This window comes from Carassius auratus, chromosome 20 (genome assembly GCF_003368295.1).
Source record: "Carassius auratus strain Wakin chromosome 20, ASM336829v1, whole genome shotgun sequence".
Lineage (NCBI taxonomy): Eukaryota > Metazoa > Chordata > Actinopteri > Cypriniformes > Cyprinidae > Carassius > Carassius auratus.
The window spans coordinates 7,478,652-7,495,873 of NC_039262.1; the positions used below are offsets into that span (position 1 = coordinate 7,478,652).

The 17,222-nt window shown below is 34.9% G+C and overlaps 1 protein-coding gene across 3 annotated transcripts in view; it reads right to left on the reverse strand.

Annotated features, from left to right (window-relative positions):
* LOC113120744 (atypical kinase COQ8A, mitochondrial) overlaps positions 1 to 17,222 on the reverse strand; it is a 28,014-nt gene that overhangs the window by 1,756 nt on the left and 9,036 nt on the right. For all 3 annotated transcript variants that reach the window (XM_026290759.1, XM_026290760.1, XM_026290762.1), the window contains 9 exons: positions 16,947 to 17,013; positions 13,273 to 13,347; positions 10,853 to 10,978; positions 7,039 to 7,124; positions 6,777 to 6,917; positions 5,661 to 5,742; positions 3,635 to 3,728; positions 1,886 to 2,027; positions 525 to 632 (listed from right to left, as the gene is read on the reverse strand). In XM_026290759.1, the coding sequence (XP_026146544.1) occupies positions 525 to 632; positions 1,886 to 2,027; positions 3,635 to 3,728; positions 5,661 to 5,742; positions 6,777 to 6,917; positions 7,039 to 7,124; positions 10,853 to 10,978; positions 13,273 to 13,347; positions 16,947 to 17,013 (921 nt within the window). The remainder of the gene's footprint in view (positions 1 to 524; positions 633 to 1,885; positions 2,028 to 3,634; positions 3,729 to 5,660; positions 5,743 to 6,776; positions 6,918 to 7,038; positions 7,125 to 10,852; positions 10,979 to 13,272; positions 13,348 to 16,946; positions 17,014 to 17,222) is intronic.

Genomic DNA, 17,222 nt, shown 5'->3' on the forward strand with positions numbered 1-17,222 from the left:
ATTTTATAGTACTTATTACTCCAGGCTTCAGTATTTACGCTCCTTCAGAAATCATTCTGATAGGATCTGCTGCTCAAATATTTCATATTATAATTATTCTTTTTATCTATAACAACAACAACTACAACATCATAACACTAATTTAAATAGAAATCTTTTGTAACATTATAAATGTCTTTGCTACTCGTTTTGGACAATTTAATGCATGGTTGGCAAATAGAAGTATTAATAATAAAAAAAGGTAAAAACAGCAACAACAAAAACGCTTTTTAATAATAATAGTGTAAATATTTGCAACACCAGTAAAAAGGTATGACAAGCCACCTATTCTTTACTAATACTTTCTACCTTTTAGAATGATAGTCAAAACAAGTGAAAGTATGGGAATTATCTTGTGGCCGAAACAAATGTTTAATTCCTCAAAACTCTTATATTCAAGCAGGTTTAAAGTCTAAATTCAGCCTTGTGGGTCTAATCTGATAGAGTTAACAACTTGGAAAGGTCATAGTGGTGTTCTCTCTTACCCTGTGGGTTTGTGGATCATAAAAGAAATTAGACCAGTTGGGATCCGTCTGCATGTATCTGAACTCGAACAGCTCTCTCAGACACAGGAACAGGATGTTCTCGCAGATCTGTGCAAAAATAAAAAAAGTATGGTTACTACACATGCACTAAAGTGCTTTAAAACCACAATATTTAGGCTTTATGTAGCACTTAGTATAAAATTATAAATCAGTTCCAACTCAAAACAAATCAATGTTTTAATGCAATGTTTACATACTACATAAATAATGAGCATTTAAATCATAGTTGTGTGGTCTGTTAAAAAAATCAATCACATTAATTGCCTTCATTTATGTCAGTGTGCATCATTACTTCTATTCACGATTTGGTCAATGCAGTTTATTTATTTTAAACTTCATTCATTAACCTTTTTTTTGGTATGGATATAACCTTGTTTACGCTTTGCCCTACTAATGCAATAACACATTTCCACCATCAGGTGGCGATAATGCTTCAGGAGGCTCACTGGCTTCCATACAGGCCACGTTTGAGACCATGTGACTCAAGCACCATAGAATATGACATGGCCTGAAACAACAACATTTTAATATGCTTATATAACTTGCTAAAAAATAATGATGTTAATTACTGTTATTAACAGTAGGAGAACTGAAAGTACTAGAAAGTAAACTGAAATATTTCTCAGTCCAATAAGGATGGCAACCAACTCATTATCCAATTACAAATGTTTTGAATGTTTGTGGATGGTCTGAACATACATGTTTTCTTTGAGTCCTTAAGTTTTACATTTAGATGTAGCAAATTTAAGCCATAAAAGTCTTAAATGGTACAAGAAAAGTTGTAATTATAAATTTGAAAGTTCTTAAATTTGAGGACGGAAAGACAAGAATCAAGAAATGGTTTAATGTTAGTTTTTTTTTTCAAACCAATGCAAATTTGACCCATGTTTTTATGAAGCAAACACATTAAATGTGAACTGGTGGATTGACAAGAAGCTGTGTCTTCTAAAAATTCAAACATTTATGGTAGTAAGATGCATTTATACATTTTAAATGAATATAATAATTGATACAATTTATTCATCCCTTTTCTTTAAAAAATATTCTAAAGACTGGAATGTGAAAATTTCGTTTTCAAGAAACCTGTATCTGAACTGTAAATCAGATATTTTATTTATTCATTCATTTTATAGTTTAATATATGTTACCATAGACACTGCCCTAATCCTCTCACATGGTATTAATTTTATTTGTGCAGGTATGTGAAGCCTTAAATATCCTGCAGATTCCCTGGTAGATGCAATAGTGCCGTTTCTTTTCATTTCATTCATTGAAACAATTTTACCAGCAACAGTGAATACCTCATTTTTCAACTCTTGTGAAAGTCCATCAGCCTGATCCAAGGGAAATCCAGGCACCAGTTCAGTGGTGAGGACATGCTGGCTGCTGAGCTCGTCAATTACCTCTGGCACGTAGAAGAAGGGGTGATCTTTCAGAAGTTCCCTGCCAAAAACCACAAAGCTTCTAAGTCACGGAGTACAAGTCAGCATCCCCGTGAAAACATGCTACCCCGCACATGCACCACAGACAAGACGTGATGATAAACACACACAAACATCTGCTTCTGCGTGTGGGATGTGGGAAAAAACCATGATGCTATTCTCTAGGTGTGAGGATATCCACAACGAAGCTTAAAAATTGGGTATGTCAACTTTGAAATACAGTTAAGATATATATTTGAAAACTATCTAGCAACAAGAAAAGTTCATATTAGAAGTAGCAATACTAAATATACTGCTGTTATGTAACAAGACTAGATCTATATACATCTATATTAAAGACGACAACAACATACTCCGACCACACAGATTTACACAACATGCAACGTAATCCAGCGGCAGTAAATATGTAATTACTTAACAGGATGCTGCACACTTCAGCACTGCCAAGCCATTATAGGCAAGATAATAACTTCTCTTTTCCGAGAAATTATCAAAATTAAGTGAGGTCTATTCTTAAGATAAGAAAAATCTAGAAGCAAATGGCGTATGAAAAATAAAATTAAAAAGGAAAACAAGTTTATTTTCTTATTTTAAACAAACCACATTTAGATATCTGTACTTGAAACCAGCCAAAAAGTTTATAAAGTATTATAAAGTATTTTGTTGTGTGTCAACCCGTCTGAGTGATGACTCTAATCTGTTTTCTTTTAACTTTTTATATTATATTTTTTTTCTTCTATAAAACCACTTTCAGACAAGCTTTTTTCTTTTTCTATAAGTCTATGGAGGCATTGAACAGTATTAAATGCAATTGTACAGAAACAATCAAAACAGAGGAGAAGCACAGATTCTGTGAGTTTAGCAACAGTAACCACAGATCATCTAAAGGTCAACTGTCCATATGAACCATTTCAATAAAATCAACTGGACTACCTGACAAAGAGAAGACATTCTAGAAGAAGGAGTCTGATTATTTCCTCAGCTCTTCCGGATTGGAAACAAAATCATTTTGAAAAGAGCTAATCTGCTGAACCCTGAGTGTCTCATTGGTCTGCTCAAAAGTAAAAGACACATCTCACCCTGAAGGCATGTACACAACCATATCTCTCTCTTGGAGCGGGCGTTTCATTCTCCACCCTCCCTGTGAAGTCAGGGTCCCAGTAGAGGACAGGACAAAGGGTACAGGCTTATTTACAATGTTTATTATTTCAATTTGTGCTATATTTAAAATATGTCAGCACCCAAACTGTTCCTTAAGATCAAATCATTCAATCCCTGGCCTACAAGCTAGGCAGTTATTTTTAGCCCGGTGCTGAAGCCCCAACACTCCAGAGAAGCTATTATATGAGGATACAGAAGTGCACAATCATTCAGAGCAGTTGTAGTGTTTATTTTCGTGTGTGCAAACCTTCCTTTCAAAGGAATTATGGGGTGTAGGATGGATTTAGCTTGGATATCAGACACATGGCAGCCTGAAATGTCATGTAGACCGCTTGTGAGCCCACAGCCCACCCATGTTTTTATAGAGGGGGAAGATCAACAAATAAAATGATGGGATGCTCTGAATAAGCAGTGAGAAATATCTCCAGGTTGTTTTTGTTCACTCACTTGAATTTCCGAGCACACTTGGCTTCTCTTATGTAATCACACTCCAGCGCCAGCTCACGTCGCATCACATCTATCAAATGGTCCGGGAACAGACCTGCACATTCATAGACACCGTCACACATGAGTCAGTAGGTTGGTTCAAATTTTACACAAATAATTATTTGAGTCACCAAGAGGTGGCACTCACAGTCCTTCAGAGTTTATACGTTTTCAAAATGATAAATTTAAGACTTGCTTTAAATTACAATTTTGAAAAACATTGTTTTAATAATGAGAAAAACACATGAAATCAGTATCGTGAATATCACATTACGAGTGAATTACATCCCTAGTTTCAATAAGGTTTTGATATGCTTAAAAGATGATAATTACAAATGTTATTAAATGAATGTCATGCAAATATCAATAGAAATTCAAGTGCAATTCAGTTTACCATTTGACAGTACACTATAAGCATAATTCAAAGACAACAAAAGAAAATTTAATCCTATTTAAGTGGGCCAAAAAGCATGTAAAACAAACTGTATTTAATTGCAATTAAGTCCCTGAAAAAAATTAAGTTCACACAATGCTAAGGTATAATACACACAATGTATAATGCGAACATGTTCTTGTGTTTCACAAGGGTTGGCAAGACATTATGAAATGTCTTAGATATCTGCTGTGTGTCACTTCTCTCTTCTGGCAAAAAGGAGGATTGACAACACTGCGGCGGCATTTACAAGCTCAAATGAAAGTTCAGTCTATGTTTGGAGCATTAGGCTTCTCTGACAGCTGAACATTTAACTGGCATTGATCTTGCAGCAGTGGATGTTGTTGTAACAATGTTGTAATGTAACCAGTTTGTGTGCGAGGCTCTGGGGCTCTGATCGGTCAGCATGCAGCTTGAGATCCATCAGCCCACTGAGACCCAACAGGCCCCGAGCTCCTAGTTCTCAGTTTGAAACACAGTAAACAGATTTGAGTGCACTGACACCAAGTTCTTGGAAAAAATGGGGTCAACAAATGTTCCAAAATCAGTGCAATTTTATAAGTATATTATTTTGACTTTGGCTACTTATAGCCAAAATATTTTAGAGCCCACAAAAATGGACACTACCTTTCCAAAGTTTGAGGTTTGAGAAGCAATCAAAATGAACAAAAGAGCAATAATATGCAAGTGCCATATTAGTATATTATTACAGTGTTACATTTCAATTTCACAAAGAAACGTGTAGCATTTTGTCCAAGCAATAATAAAAGGACGCATAAAATTTATAATTAGTTTTAAATCGCAACAAAAAAAATTGAGTGAATCGTTACATCCCAATTTTCAACATTGATAAGAATAGGAAATGGTTTTTTGAGTTCCAAATCAACAGATTACAATGAAACTGAATCATATGAAGGATCATATGAAACTGAAGACTGTAGTAATGTTGCTGAAAATTCATATTTTCCATCACAGGAATAAATTATATTATTTAAAAAAAAAATATATATATATATATATATATATATATATATATATATATATATATATATATATATATATATATATAATAATAATAATAATAATAATATATATATATATATATATATATATATATATATATATATATATATATATATATATATATATACCTTTTAAATTGCAATTTTATTTTACAAATATTTCTGTGTCTGTTTTTATTTATTTTTTATCAAATTAATCTAGCTTTTGTGAGCATAAGAGACAACCTTTAAAACCCAACCTTTGAAACGGTAGTGTATATCCTTAAAAAAAAAAAAAAATGTTCAGGGACCTTGACAGAATCATAACAGCATCTGCTTCTTCTAATATTACATTATACTACATCAGGTGACAGCAGTTGACCTTTTTATTTGATTTGTGCGCTTTTATGTTTGTAGTTATATGACAAAAACCAGACAGGAAGTAAATGGACTGGTGGGATTAGGGAATAATCTGAGGCGCTCACATTATTATATGCATTCAATAATTTATTTACCTAAAATTCTAAAAAATCTAATTTATGGTCATCATCACCTTCAGGAAGGGCGTTGCTCATGCTCAGGACCGTCATCAGGTTATTCACATCGCTGTTGATGCTCTGTGCGACTCCAGGGTACTGCAGAAACCAAGAGTAGGTTACAATGGGCTCAGATAGCGTCACACAGTAGCAGTTCATTTCATAAACCAAAACAAGTTCAAACCAGTAAGAACACGGACAACAAATTCAATGCAAAACACCTCCAGCAAAACAGCCTTGAACTTGCTGAGCGTATACTGGTGGACTAGTTTATTTCAGAACATTTCAAAACTGTTTGTTTTACTAAAATAAGAGACATCCAGATTCAGGTCATCTAATCATAAACATTCAGATCGATTTTGTTTGCCAAAGCAGTTAGCCTTAGGACTACAAGCAGTTGGTGCGCCGAATTAACTAATTTAATTTGACTGTTAACAATGCATTTTACAGTACAGGTGCATAATCGGAGGAAAGATTTGTTTGTGGCTTTGGTGTGGAATGCACCAACACAAGCGCAGTCTAGTTGCTTCAAGTACTGCTGCTATTGCTAATGCTAACAAAGAAATCACGCTCCTCTGAAAGATGGGATGACTGTAAATTTATATGTTGCATGTAACAAATTTATGTAAATATAATCAAACTTACTTCTTCATTTAAAAAAAGTATTATTTCTCTATTAAAAAAAGAAAATACAAATAGGTTATGAATAAAATCACCTTTGATTGACCAATGACTATCAGCTGCAAAAAGATAAAATCATTTTATCTTGCATTGCATCCCGTTAAAATGAACAGTAAACTCACTTTAATGCATTATTGATCGTCAGGACCACTCTTTAACAATAAAGCTGCTTAAAAGGTTCTTCACAGCGATGCCATAGAAGCCCCATTTTTGGTTCCACAAAGAACCAAAAGGTTCTCCAAAGGTTCTTTAAAGAACCATCTCTTTCTTCCCTTTTTATAATCTGAAGATTATTAATTCACTACAAAAAACCTTTTGTGAAACAGAAAGGTTCTTCAGATGTTAAAGTTTCTTAAATGGAACCATTTAGACAAAAAAGGTTCTTCTATGGCATCGTGAAGAACCTTTTTTCTTTCTTTCCTTTTTTAATAGTACTTCAGTCTGAAACCAACCTGGATTTTCATGGCGACCTCTCGACCGTCTTTCATCTTGGCCAGATGGACCTGACCAATAGAGGCAGCAGCAAAGGGTCTTTCCTCAAAAACATCTAGTTTATCCCTCCAGTTTGGGCCCAGGTCATTGTTCAGGGCTTTCTGCACAGATTAAAAGCAAGAGTGTACTTTTTTTCTTCTTCTTCAATTCTGAGTTTTATGATTTTCAGATGCAAAACGTTGAAATATTTTGTAGTTTAAGTAGATGGGCTTAAGTAGATACCATCATCTGTTTGATGGGCATGAAGTCAGCACTCTGACGCACACGTTCAAAGATCTTGGCCAGCTGTGGGTTGATGAATGCATCATCTGAAATATTAAACACACATCCAGTGTTGGTATAGTACAGTGCTATTCATCAGCAAATGCCAAATGAAAATGATGGCCCAGTTTAAAGCTGGTATTATCATCATTCATGGGTGATCTGATCACAACTGTAGAATTTTACATTTCTATATACTTTAAAAACAATTTATTCTTGTAATGTCAAAGCATATTTTTCAGTGTAACAGGATTCTGCAAAATCATGACTGACCTGTGATATAAACAGGTTAAATATAATAAACATAAACATGGTATAACCACTGTAAAGAATGGCTTATTGCTTTATTTTTTTTACAAAGTTTCACTGATAGGCGAGTAGGTGTCCCTGTGAGTAGCTGTTGTTTAGGACACATTGGTGTTTGCACAACAAGTGTGATGTGGTCAGATGCTTTCCTAAGCTATGAATGTGTTTGAATGATTGGACCACATTGTATTTTGTGCTTCGTGTGTGAGAGCACTAAATAAATTGCCAGTACATCGTGACACTTTCCCTTCAGCTTTGTCATGTCTTGAGGGGCGATTGTGTGTGCTGTACTTTCATTCTTCCTCAAGTGTAGGGTAAAGGTCACGTTTCTGGCATAGCTGTGGGCTTATTTTGAGCCTTGCCAATGCCAGTGCTGTTGCTGTCTTTCACTGGCAGTCGTAGGGATCTGCAGCTGACAAAATACTGCCTACAGTGGTTAAAGCAAAAAAAAAAAAAAACTAATTCCTGAGCCTGAACTTTTTCTGGGGGCGGGGCAGCAAATACAAAGCAGTGACTGTGGCAACTTTAACATTTGAAAGGATACTATGGCAAAGTTATTGCTTTCTTTATTCAAACAGATTTTCTTTTTCATTAATATATGGTTGACCTGAAGAATGAAAGTTGTATCATACACTTGGAAAATTAAGAGCTATATCACTGCTAATCAACACTAGGGGTGTGACAATAGACTTAGCTCACGAGATAAGACAAAATACAGATACTTGGTTGACTAAACTGTGACAATATTTTAATACTATTTTTAAGAAATTTTCAATGACAAAAAAGTTGTCTTTTAATTACAAAAAGTAAAACAATGCAGTTGTTTTTATAAATATTTTAACTAATCTAGGGCTGTAACTAACAATTATTTTGGTAATCAAGTAATCTACTGATTATTTTGACAACTGAGTAATCTGATATTTCTAGTAACACAAACAGACCCAAGTGAAAACCAGGCTTTAGTATGAATATTTATATATAAACTAACAATGAGGCAATAATAGTTGGCTCAAATAAAGTATCAAAACCAAGAAATTGTACTGAACAACACTTAAAATACATGATGTAATTTGCTTATACATAGTATGAACATAACCAATTTATAAGCACATTATGTATCAAAACCTATACCTGCAGAGGGCACCAACGGCCTGATGACATTTCACATTACAGCCTGATTAAACAGGGTTTAAATCTATTAAATTGTAATATTTGGCCACATGCAGAAACTTTTATTTTGAATTCGTGTAGTACAATAAATGGCATATTTATTCACAGGTCAATGTATTCTCCCGTGTTGGCAAAGGTTCATAAATGATTTATGTAACAAATCCACGCTGTTTTTCCAGATGAACGTTAATTCAAATTCACTGAAAATACAGTGGAAGAGTTTGGCCCCTTTCACACATACAGTCTTCACTGGTAAATTATTATAATAGATCATGTGTGAACAGGACCTTTTTAAAAATCTCGGTACATTTGTTCTGGCAATCATATGGTTCTTACTGAGATGGCATGATTACTGAGCTGTTTACTTAGATGGACATCTTTGACAATTGCCTCTCACATCTTTTTGTCGCGCTTCTCCATTCATCAGGGCTGCGACTCTGCAATTGGATACGATTACACACGTCTCATGTTTATAAAAACAAAAACATTCTGATTGGCTAGTAATGTTAGTTTAGTTGAGAGTGAAAGCTGTGCACCTCTCATACCACTGGTAGGCGAACTCGTGGACTAGTGATATTAAATCAACAAATAATATATTATATATATATATATATATATATATATATATATATATATATATATTTTTTTTTTTTTTTTTTTTTTTTTTTGCAGGCAAACGCTGCATGCTGGAAATCCGGCACAGTGCCGGAAAACTTTAAAGTAAAACGCCACGGTCTTTCCATATTCCACATTGTTCTTCCGTTAACTTAGACGAGTTGATACATACCTCTCCCGTCTCAGTGTGCACTCTCAATCACTGTACCACACGGCGGCACTATGCTGGCGTTTATCTTAGTAACATTCAATCCACAAGATCCAAACATGGATGAATTTAGAAGCCACCAAACACTTCCATGTTTTCCCTATTTAAAGACGGTTACGAGTCGTTACACAAATAAGTAAGTGTTGTGTCACAAAATAAACAGTGGTGATTTCCTAAGCGGATAAAAATGATAACCAATGTATGGCGGAGCAGCACTTCGAACTCGGCGTGGTAATCAATACAGCGATTGAGACGGGAGAGGTACATATCAACTCATCTAAGTTGAGGGAAGAACATAGTGGAATATGGAAAAATTTTTCTTTAAGCCCTGTTCCTATCTTGATGAGAATGATGCGGTGCATCATTGAGATCATCGTAGCAGCCGAGGTTTGGAAATGTCATGCAGGGAGGCTGTGCTACAATAAATTATGCGCTGCATTCTTGATTGGGTGACACAGCTGCTTTGGTTCTTGCTTTCAAACACACACTAATGCACACAGAGCAGGGAAGAATGACCTCACATGCTTACCAGAAATAATCAACATATTTGCACAGAGAAGAGAGCCATTTGTGTCACAGAAGTCAGGCAATGTTTGAGTTACTAGTCAATGCAGATAGAAGTGGATTCAAGGATGTGAGGCAATGACTTTTCAAGAGTTATGAACTGGAAAGCAAATCGTTTCTGTTATTTACAATACTAGTTCCTACTTAGTTTGGGGTCAGTCAGATTTGTAAATGTTTTTGAAAGAGATCTCTTGTGAGTTGCATTTGATCGAAAATACAGTAAAACAAGTTTGTAAAATACTGATATATATAAAATAACTGTTAATATACTTAATACAATTTCCTGTGACTGGAAGGCTGACTTTTCAGCAGCCATTACTGCTGTCTTCAGTCTCCCGCAATCCTTCAGAAATCATTGGAATACGTTGATTCATATTCCATGCTGCTCAAGAAATATTTTTGTCTTAGTAATCTTTTCACTGCTCACCTGATTAGAACATGGAGTAAGCGTTTAGATTAAAGATCAATAAGAAATATGAGAACAAATTCATTCAAGTGTGTCCTGACTGGTAGTATCGGAGACCCTGAACAGTCAGCAAGAAGAAAAGTTAGCATCCATTTTCCACCGCTGTGTGGAAAATAACGAAATGAAGGACACATGAGGTTATTTTATCTTTAGACGTTTGCGTATCAGAGAGGAAATAAACCGCATCTCCAATTTCTCTGCACCTTTCTGTAAGAGGATTACAGTCACTCATGTCATCAGCCTGTAAAACTGAAACAGGCCTCGATCACGTACCAGTCTAACTTGAGAGCGGCCGTGACTTACAAACATCCCAACACTGGAAGCAGCCGTGGGTTATGAATACGATCAGTCATGGAGGACGCCTCAGTGGCCCCAATAAATGCTTGAGGAGTGACCTGGTCTAATGTGGTGACTTGTTATATGTAGTACAAACAGCATTCTCTTACCTTGAATACTGAGCATCTGGCCGAGCTTGAGGGCCGCCCCACGCACTTTACACAACGTCCTGACAATACGCTCAGCGTTGGCCTCTGAAAGGAAGGGGCTGCTGTCCAAAACGGCCTTCTTGTCACCTATGTGAATTTACAAGTCTGTTAACATTCTGGACTGATAATACAGCTTAAAGGAATTGTTCACCCCAAAAATGAAAGTGTTCTGACCCTCAGACCATTCAAAACGTAGAGGAGTTTGGAGTAATTTATCACTTGCTCACCAACAGATCCTCTGCAGTGAATGGGTGCCATCAGAATTAATTTAAAACAGCTATTAAAGATGTCACAATCCACAAGTTATCCACACGACTCTAGTCCATCACTTAACATCTTGTGAAGTAAAGAAAATATATATATATGTTTGTAAAAAAAATCTATCATTAAGGCTTTTTAACTTTATCTACCAACATATTTGATTAGAACGGATTTGGACTCTTAAGTTGTAAAAGGTATATTTGATTGTGCATATTTCTCTCCTGATTCAGACGAGACAACCTATTTTATTGGTGGAATATTATGGAGATTTTTTAGCCTGAAGCAATGTTTTGAACTTAAAAACTTCTTGATGAATTGGTTTCATTACAAACATGTAGGACTGGATTCATGTAGAATACTTTTATTATTGTGAGGTTATTATCAGCTGTTTTGGATGAAAAAACACATTAATCTTGGACAGCCTTTGGGTGTATATTTTTGATAATATATGAATAAATAATATTGATAATATGATAAATAATATTCAGCACATTAATACCTAATGGGACAAATGGACCCATGTTTTTTTTTATACAGAGGTCCAAAATTCTTAAACATTGGATGTGCGAAAAAAGAAAAAGAAAATCTGTGCTGCTAAAAACGGTTTGTCCATGTAAACAAACCCCCACAAACTGTTGGATCAGGGTCTTCATTATCTCTGTGAGGACATTAGAGCTATTCCTGGATGTGATGAGGTCAAAGGTAATCATTATCCAGCATGTCGGATGTCCACATAGATACGATCTAGTTACAGACCACTGTCCTCAGAACACATTTGTACTCTCAGTTCCTATATGCAGTCAAACAGTCATAATGCAACTCCATAGACAGCTAAATATCTCCAAATAGGCAGTTTTACAGGAATCTAGTATTCTCTTAATGTGATGAACAAAGCGCTGAGCCTTTAGTTGCAAGCAAGACACAAAAAAAAATAATTCAACTGGATTTTTGAAAATTTATTTTGCAACCCAATACTCAAGATTAGTGCATTAAAGTCATTAAAAAAATCTTAAATTGTTATTACAGGTCTCAAGTCAAAGACTTTGTATTTTAATTAACAAAAAACATGAAAAAGTAATAAGTGGTTCATTCGGAGCATAATGCATTTAAAGTCAACATACCTAAATACTTAAAATAAAGCATTAAAAAAAATCTAACGAAAGACGAAAATATAAAATTAAATGTTTGCATTCATAACCCTTCATTCAAATTTTTTTTTAAAAAAAGAACGTTTGTGTTAGTAATATTAAATTAAAATTTAATAACTTTCATCATCTTCAAAATGACAGTATGCTTAACACGCAAAACAACTGTTGCAGTGTGTATGTCCGAGTAAAGCTCTCTGTGGCATAAGAAGATTTGAAGTTGAGCTGAGAGATCCTGGATGAATATTTACACGCACTAGCACTTAACAAGGTTAAACATTTCAAGAATGAGAGAAACTTAAGAAGAGTACATTTCAATAATATATTAGCATTTTTCATACCAATTACACCGATGCATGGATATAAATATTTTATGATCTGTGCTGCAAAAACGACTCTTCATTAAAACTACCTCTCAGCCTTGACAGCAGGCTAATTTAAGTGCACTTTAGATCAGGAAACTCGGTCAATGTTACAGTGTATATTATACATTGTGACCAATTAAAGCAAACACAGACAGTCAAAAAAGCAATGTTGCTCCCCCGTCTAAGAGTAAAGAATAGCATATGCACGCTAGATTTTCAGTACTGTTTGTACTGAGAGGACGAAAAAAGGAAAGCTCTTTTCATTGCTACAAATTATACACATTGGTTAAGATCAGGGTTGTTGTGGTTTCTTGTGGGTAGTGCACATGTGTTTATGTGTGGATGACTTGAGTTTAAAAACCCACAACCTCCTTCCTATTCTTTCATGTCTCCTCCCTCACTATCTCTCTGTTAATGAAATGGTTAAAAGTCCAAAAACAAACAAAGAGAGAAAACTCTAATTGCATGCAATTTATCACTTCTAATCATACCATGCCTGATAGCATGTCAATAATCAATAAAATATTCCAACTAGTAATTAGCTATACATTGTAAAGATCAAAATTGTAACTGTACAGTTCAGTTCTAGTAGATAATGCAATTGTCTTACCATTCTTCTCCTCTGATCTTAAGCTTTTCTTTGCCACTTCCGCCAAAGCTCCAATACCCAAACCCACAGCAAGACCTGCAAGGGATTAGAAAACATAAAAGGAAATGGTCCATAAATCAACAGAAGTTAAAATACATAAACAATCATTATCACACACCTCTAATCAGCACTTCCACCTTGTAAACAAAACTTTAAAAAGTTGTTTCTCTTAGACTGACAACAACACTGGAGCTGTATTAGGTCTTGACAAAAGGAAACACCAAAATAGCATTTCTGAACCACTGTGGTCAGCACATTTGCTGTGGCAGAGCGGAGAACCTATAACAAGTTTTGGTGCAGTCTTCAATAGTTATGTAATTTTCTGATTACCCAACACTCCCGCTCTTGAGAAATTTAGGAGGAGCTTTCTAAATTGGTTGTAAATGAAGCGGTGGAACTAAACCTCAGTGTAAACCTGCAAGAAATGTGACCGACATGTTTTCACCATGGTGTTTGTTTTCCAGATGTCTTAACACACCTTAAAGAAACACGTGCAGTTTTGACACCAGCTCTTATCCCGTTAAAGTTTTCCATTAAGACTGCTGGGGAAGTTCTAGGTCACTTGTGGTTGATGATTAAACAGGTTCCTGTTATTATGTCCCTTTATGCCTGCAGGAGTTTAAGGACTTGAGGTTAAAACAAGGGGCCATGCCAGGCTGTTCAAACACTGCAACATCTGAAGAACTGTATTATAGAGATACAAAACATTTGCGTTCCATTGCACACAGATAGGCTGATCCATTTGTTTACCCAATCCAGTAAGATTTTTTATTTTTATTTATGATAAAATTATTGCAGCTTTGGTGAGCAAAAAAGCATTAACCAATCTTACCAACCCAAAACATTTATAGCTACTTATTTAAAATTCATAAATGGACTAATATGTGCACATATTGTCATAGCAGGGCTCTTTTTTTTTGCACCCTGGAACAAAATGGCTAAGATGCCTTTCAGATAGCCTGATAGCATGACCATGGACACTACGGGCCCAAGTCTCATGTTACAAAAACAGATAGGTATGCTTCTCAACATACTGTAAACAAAATGAACAAGCTGCTTAAAAACAGTTGTAATGGCACTGATTTAAAGGCTATCTACAGTCACTAAGATTGAGATGAAGAACACCGCCACATGAAGCCTGCCAAAGTGATGCATACTATTCTTGGATGCAGTTCACTATCACTATTTTTAACTATCCAGCGAGAGAGGTAGAGGAATGAAGCCAGAGAGTATGGCTGAACTGGATAGCTCATGTCCAGGAGCGAGGTCAAGGTGAAGGTTCAAACCTAAAACGAACACAAAAGAAGAAATTTTGAAGAATGCAGGTAACCAAACCGTTTCTAGTTGCCAATGATTTCCATAGTAACGTTTTTTTTACTACAGAAGTCAATGGGGACCAAGAACTGTTTGGTTACCCACGTTCTTCAAAATATAATCTTTTGTGTTCAACAAAACAAAATACCTCCTACAGGTTTAGACCAGCTTAAGAGTGAATAAATAAAAAAATGAGGGATGAGTGACTAGTGAGTAATTTAAAAATAATAATAATAAAATACAAATATTTTCTTAAATAACAACAATTTTTTTTTTACAAATTCTACAGATCTAAACATTACATTGTAAATTGTTAAATAATAAATTATTAATTACAATTAAAAAAAAAAATCTATAATTTATCATAATTTCTGCTGCTGTTAATAACAACGACATTTAAATTAGCAATGTTAATTAAACATTTGGTTTATTATTTAATAATGTTATAATGTTTATGCCTGCTGAATTTGCTTAGACACTTTATAATATTAACACACTCTTGAAAGCTGGATGCCACATAAGTCATCTCGAATAGACCCGGTATCTTTGATCCCTAGAAGACATAAACACCTGTCAACACATTCCCCTTATAAATTCACACAATCCCATAATGCTTCAGTGGTTCAGAGATTGCTGAATGCAAGAACCCTTTCATATTTACAGGTTATTGCAAGTATACACATACGGGCTTGTAGTAAACAGGTGTCCAAAGATGTTTTCTTGTAACGGCAGCAGATAAGAGATAACAAACACTTCAACAAATCACCCAGCATTCACACATACACCAACAGCAGATGAGACCAGATATATGTTTAACGTCTAGGAAAACTAGCATGCAGCGAAACAGCTACTGTGACCACCAGTGTTTAATTTTCCCATGTGACAGCACTTTTCACTGCAAACCCTCAGCTTTATCCATCCATTCGCTGCCTGCAACTCTATTCAGCACTAGTCCTCTGAGAAATCACTGATAGACTGCCATTTGAAGAACAAAAGCAGGTAAAGTTACACACCAGAATGGGACACTCTATCTCAGGGGAAACAGGTGATGCGCATTCCCAGACCGGTTAAGCTCTGGCCCATAATCCAATGCAGGGACATCCACAGTCTATGATATTACTGGTTAAAATGCAGATTAACCTTGAGCCCACAATCCGGCTCTGACATACTGTATGAGGAGAGACACGCAGCTCTTGAACAGGCCTTAGTTTAGACAATGAATAACAACAATACCAGAAAGGACAGCAACCTGGAAAGCCAAATATACCAACCCCCAAAAATGTTTTTCAGAATTAGACAACACATACTCAGTCTATCTGAAATATTTAGTGGCAACACAGGCTGTGCTAAATCTGAAGTGGACTTTTGGTCTTGGCTTGTGGGTTTGAATGCATCATGAAAAAGCAAAGGTTTTCTGTTACCAATGGTATTGTAGAAATGCCCTAATTACTGTAATCCATGCTTAATTTATTCATCTAATGAAAGAGCCCAGTAACAAGAGAGTTAGTAAGTGTAAAATATTCAGCTAGCCATGTGATCTTAATATGTCTGCTCACATAATGGTCAGTAAGATTTTTAAGATTTGAAATTTAGGGGATATTTCACCCCAAAATGAGTTACAGTTATATACATAATTGTTTCACGTACAATTATATACAACTATAGTACGTCTATTTTTCCTATTTTTAAACTGGAGATGCAAATAATCTAATAATAAATAGGATTAAATTTATAAAACATACTTATGTATTCATACATAAGAATACATTTTACACAATTATTTTATAAAATTCACTTTATTAACAGCAGACAATCATGTAACTGGCCACGTTCATAATTCTCCACTGTGAATAAATCACCATCTGAATGGTGCCATGTAAATTCATTTTTTTCACAGACGTCCACATGAGAAACAATTAACGTCGAATCGGGCTTATGATGTTCACTTAAACTTTCTATTCATCATCATCAAAAAAAAAAATATATATAAGTTTCCACAAAAATATTAAGCAGCATAATGGTTTCCAACATTGATAATAAAAATGGTTAATGAGCACTAAATCAGAATATTTGAATGATTTCTTAATGATCATGTGACGCTGGACTGGAGTAATGGCTGCTGAAAATACAGCTTTGCCATCACAGGAATAAATTACATTTTAAATATATTTAAATTGAAAAAGTCATCTTAAATTGTAATTATATTTTTTACATTATTATTGTTTTACTGAATTTGCACAAATAATGCAGCCTTGGTCAGCATAGGTGACTTCTTTGAAAAACATTTACACATAAATGTATAATAATTTTAGTAACCTTACCTCCAAAATTTGCTAGTCTCCCAAGCCGTGTGACTGGTACCTTTCGCTCTCTTGCTCTTTCACTAAGCTACAGAAAGAAGAGACACAATGTTGACAGTTTTAGAGAACCAGATGCATTAGCAGTGCTTCAATACGTTATGTGCTTCCAATTACAAAATATGCCTTTTTAAAAGTACTATTTTCTTAACTCAAAATTATTATAAATTCTGTAATTTCTTTGATGCTACTAAGACAACATGAAATCAAAAGTGGTGTTTATTTGTCATAATGTATGTG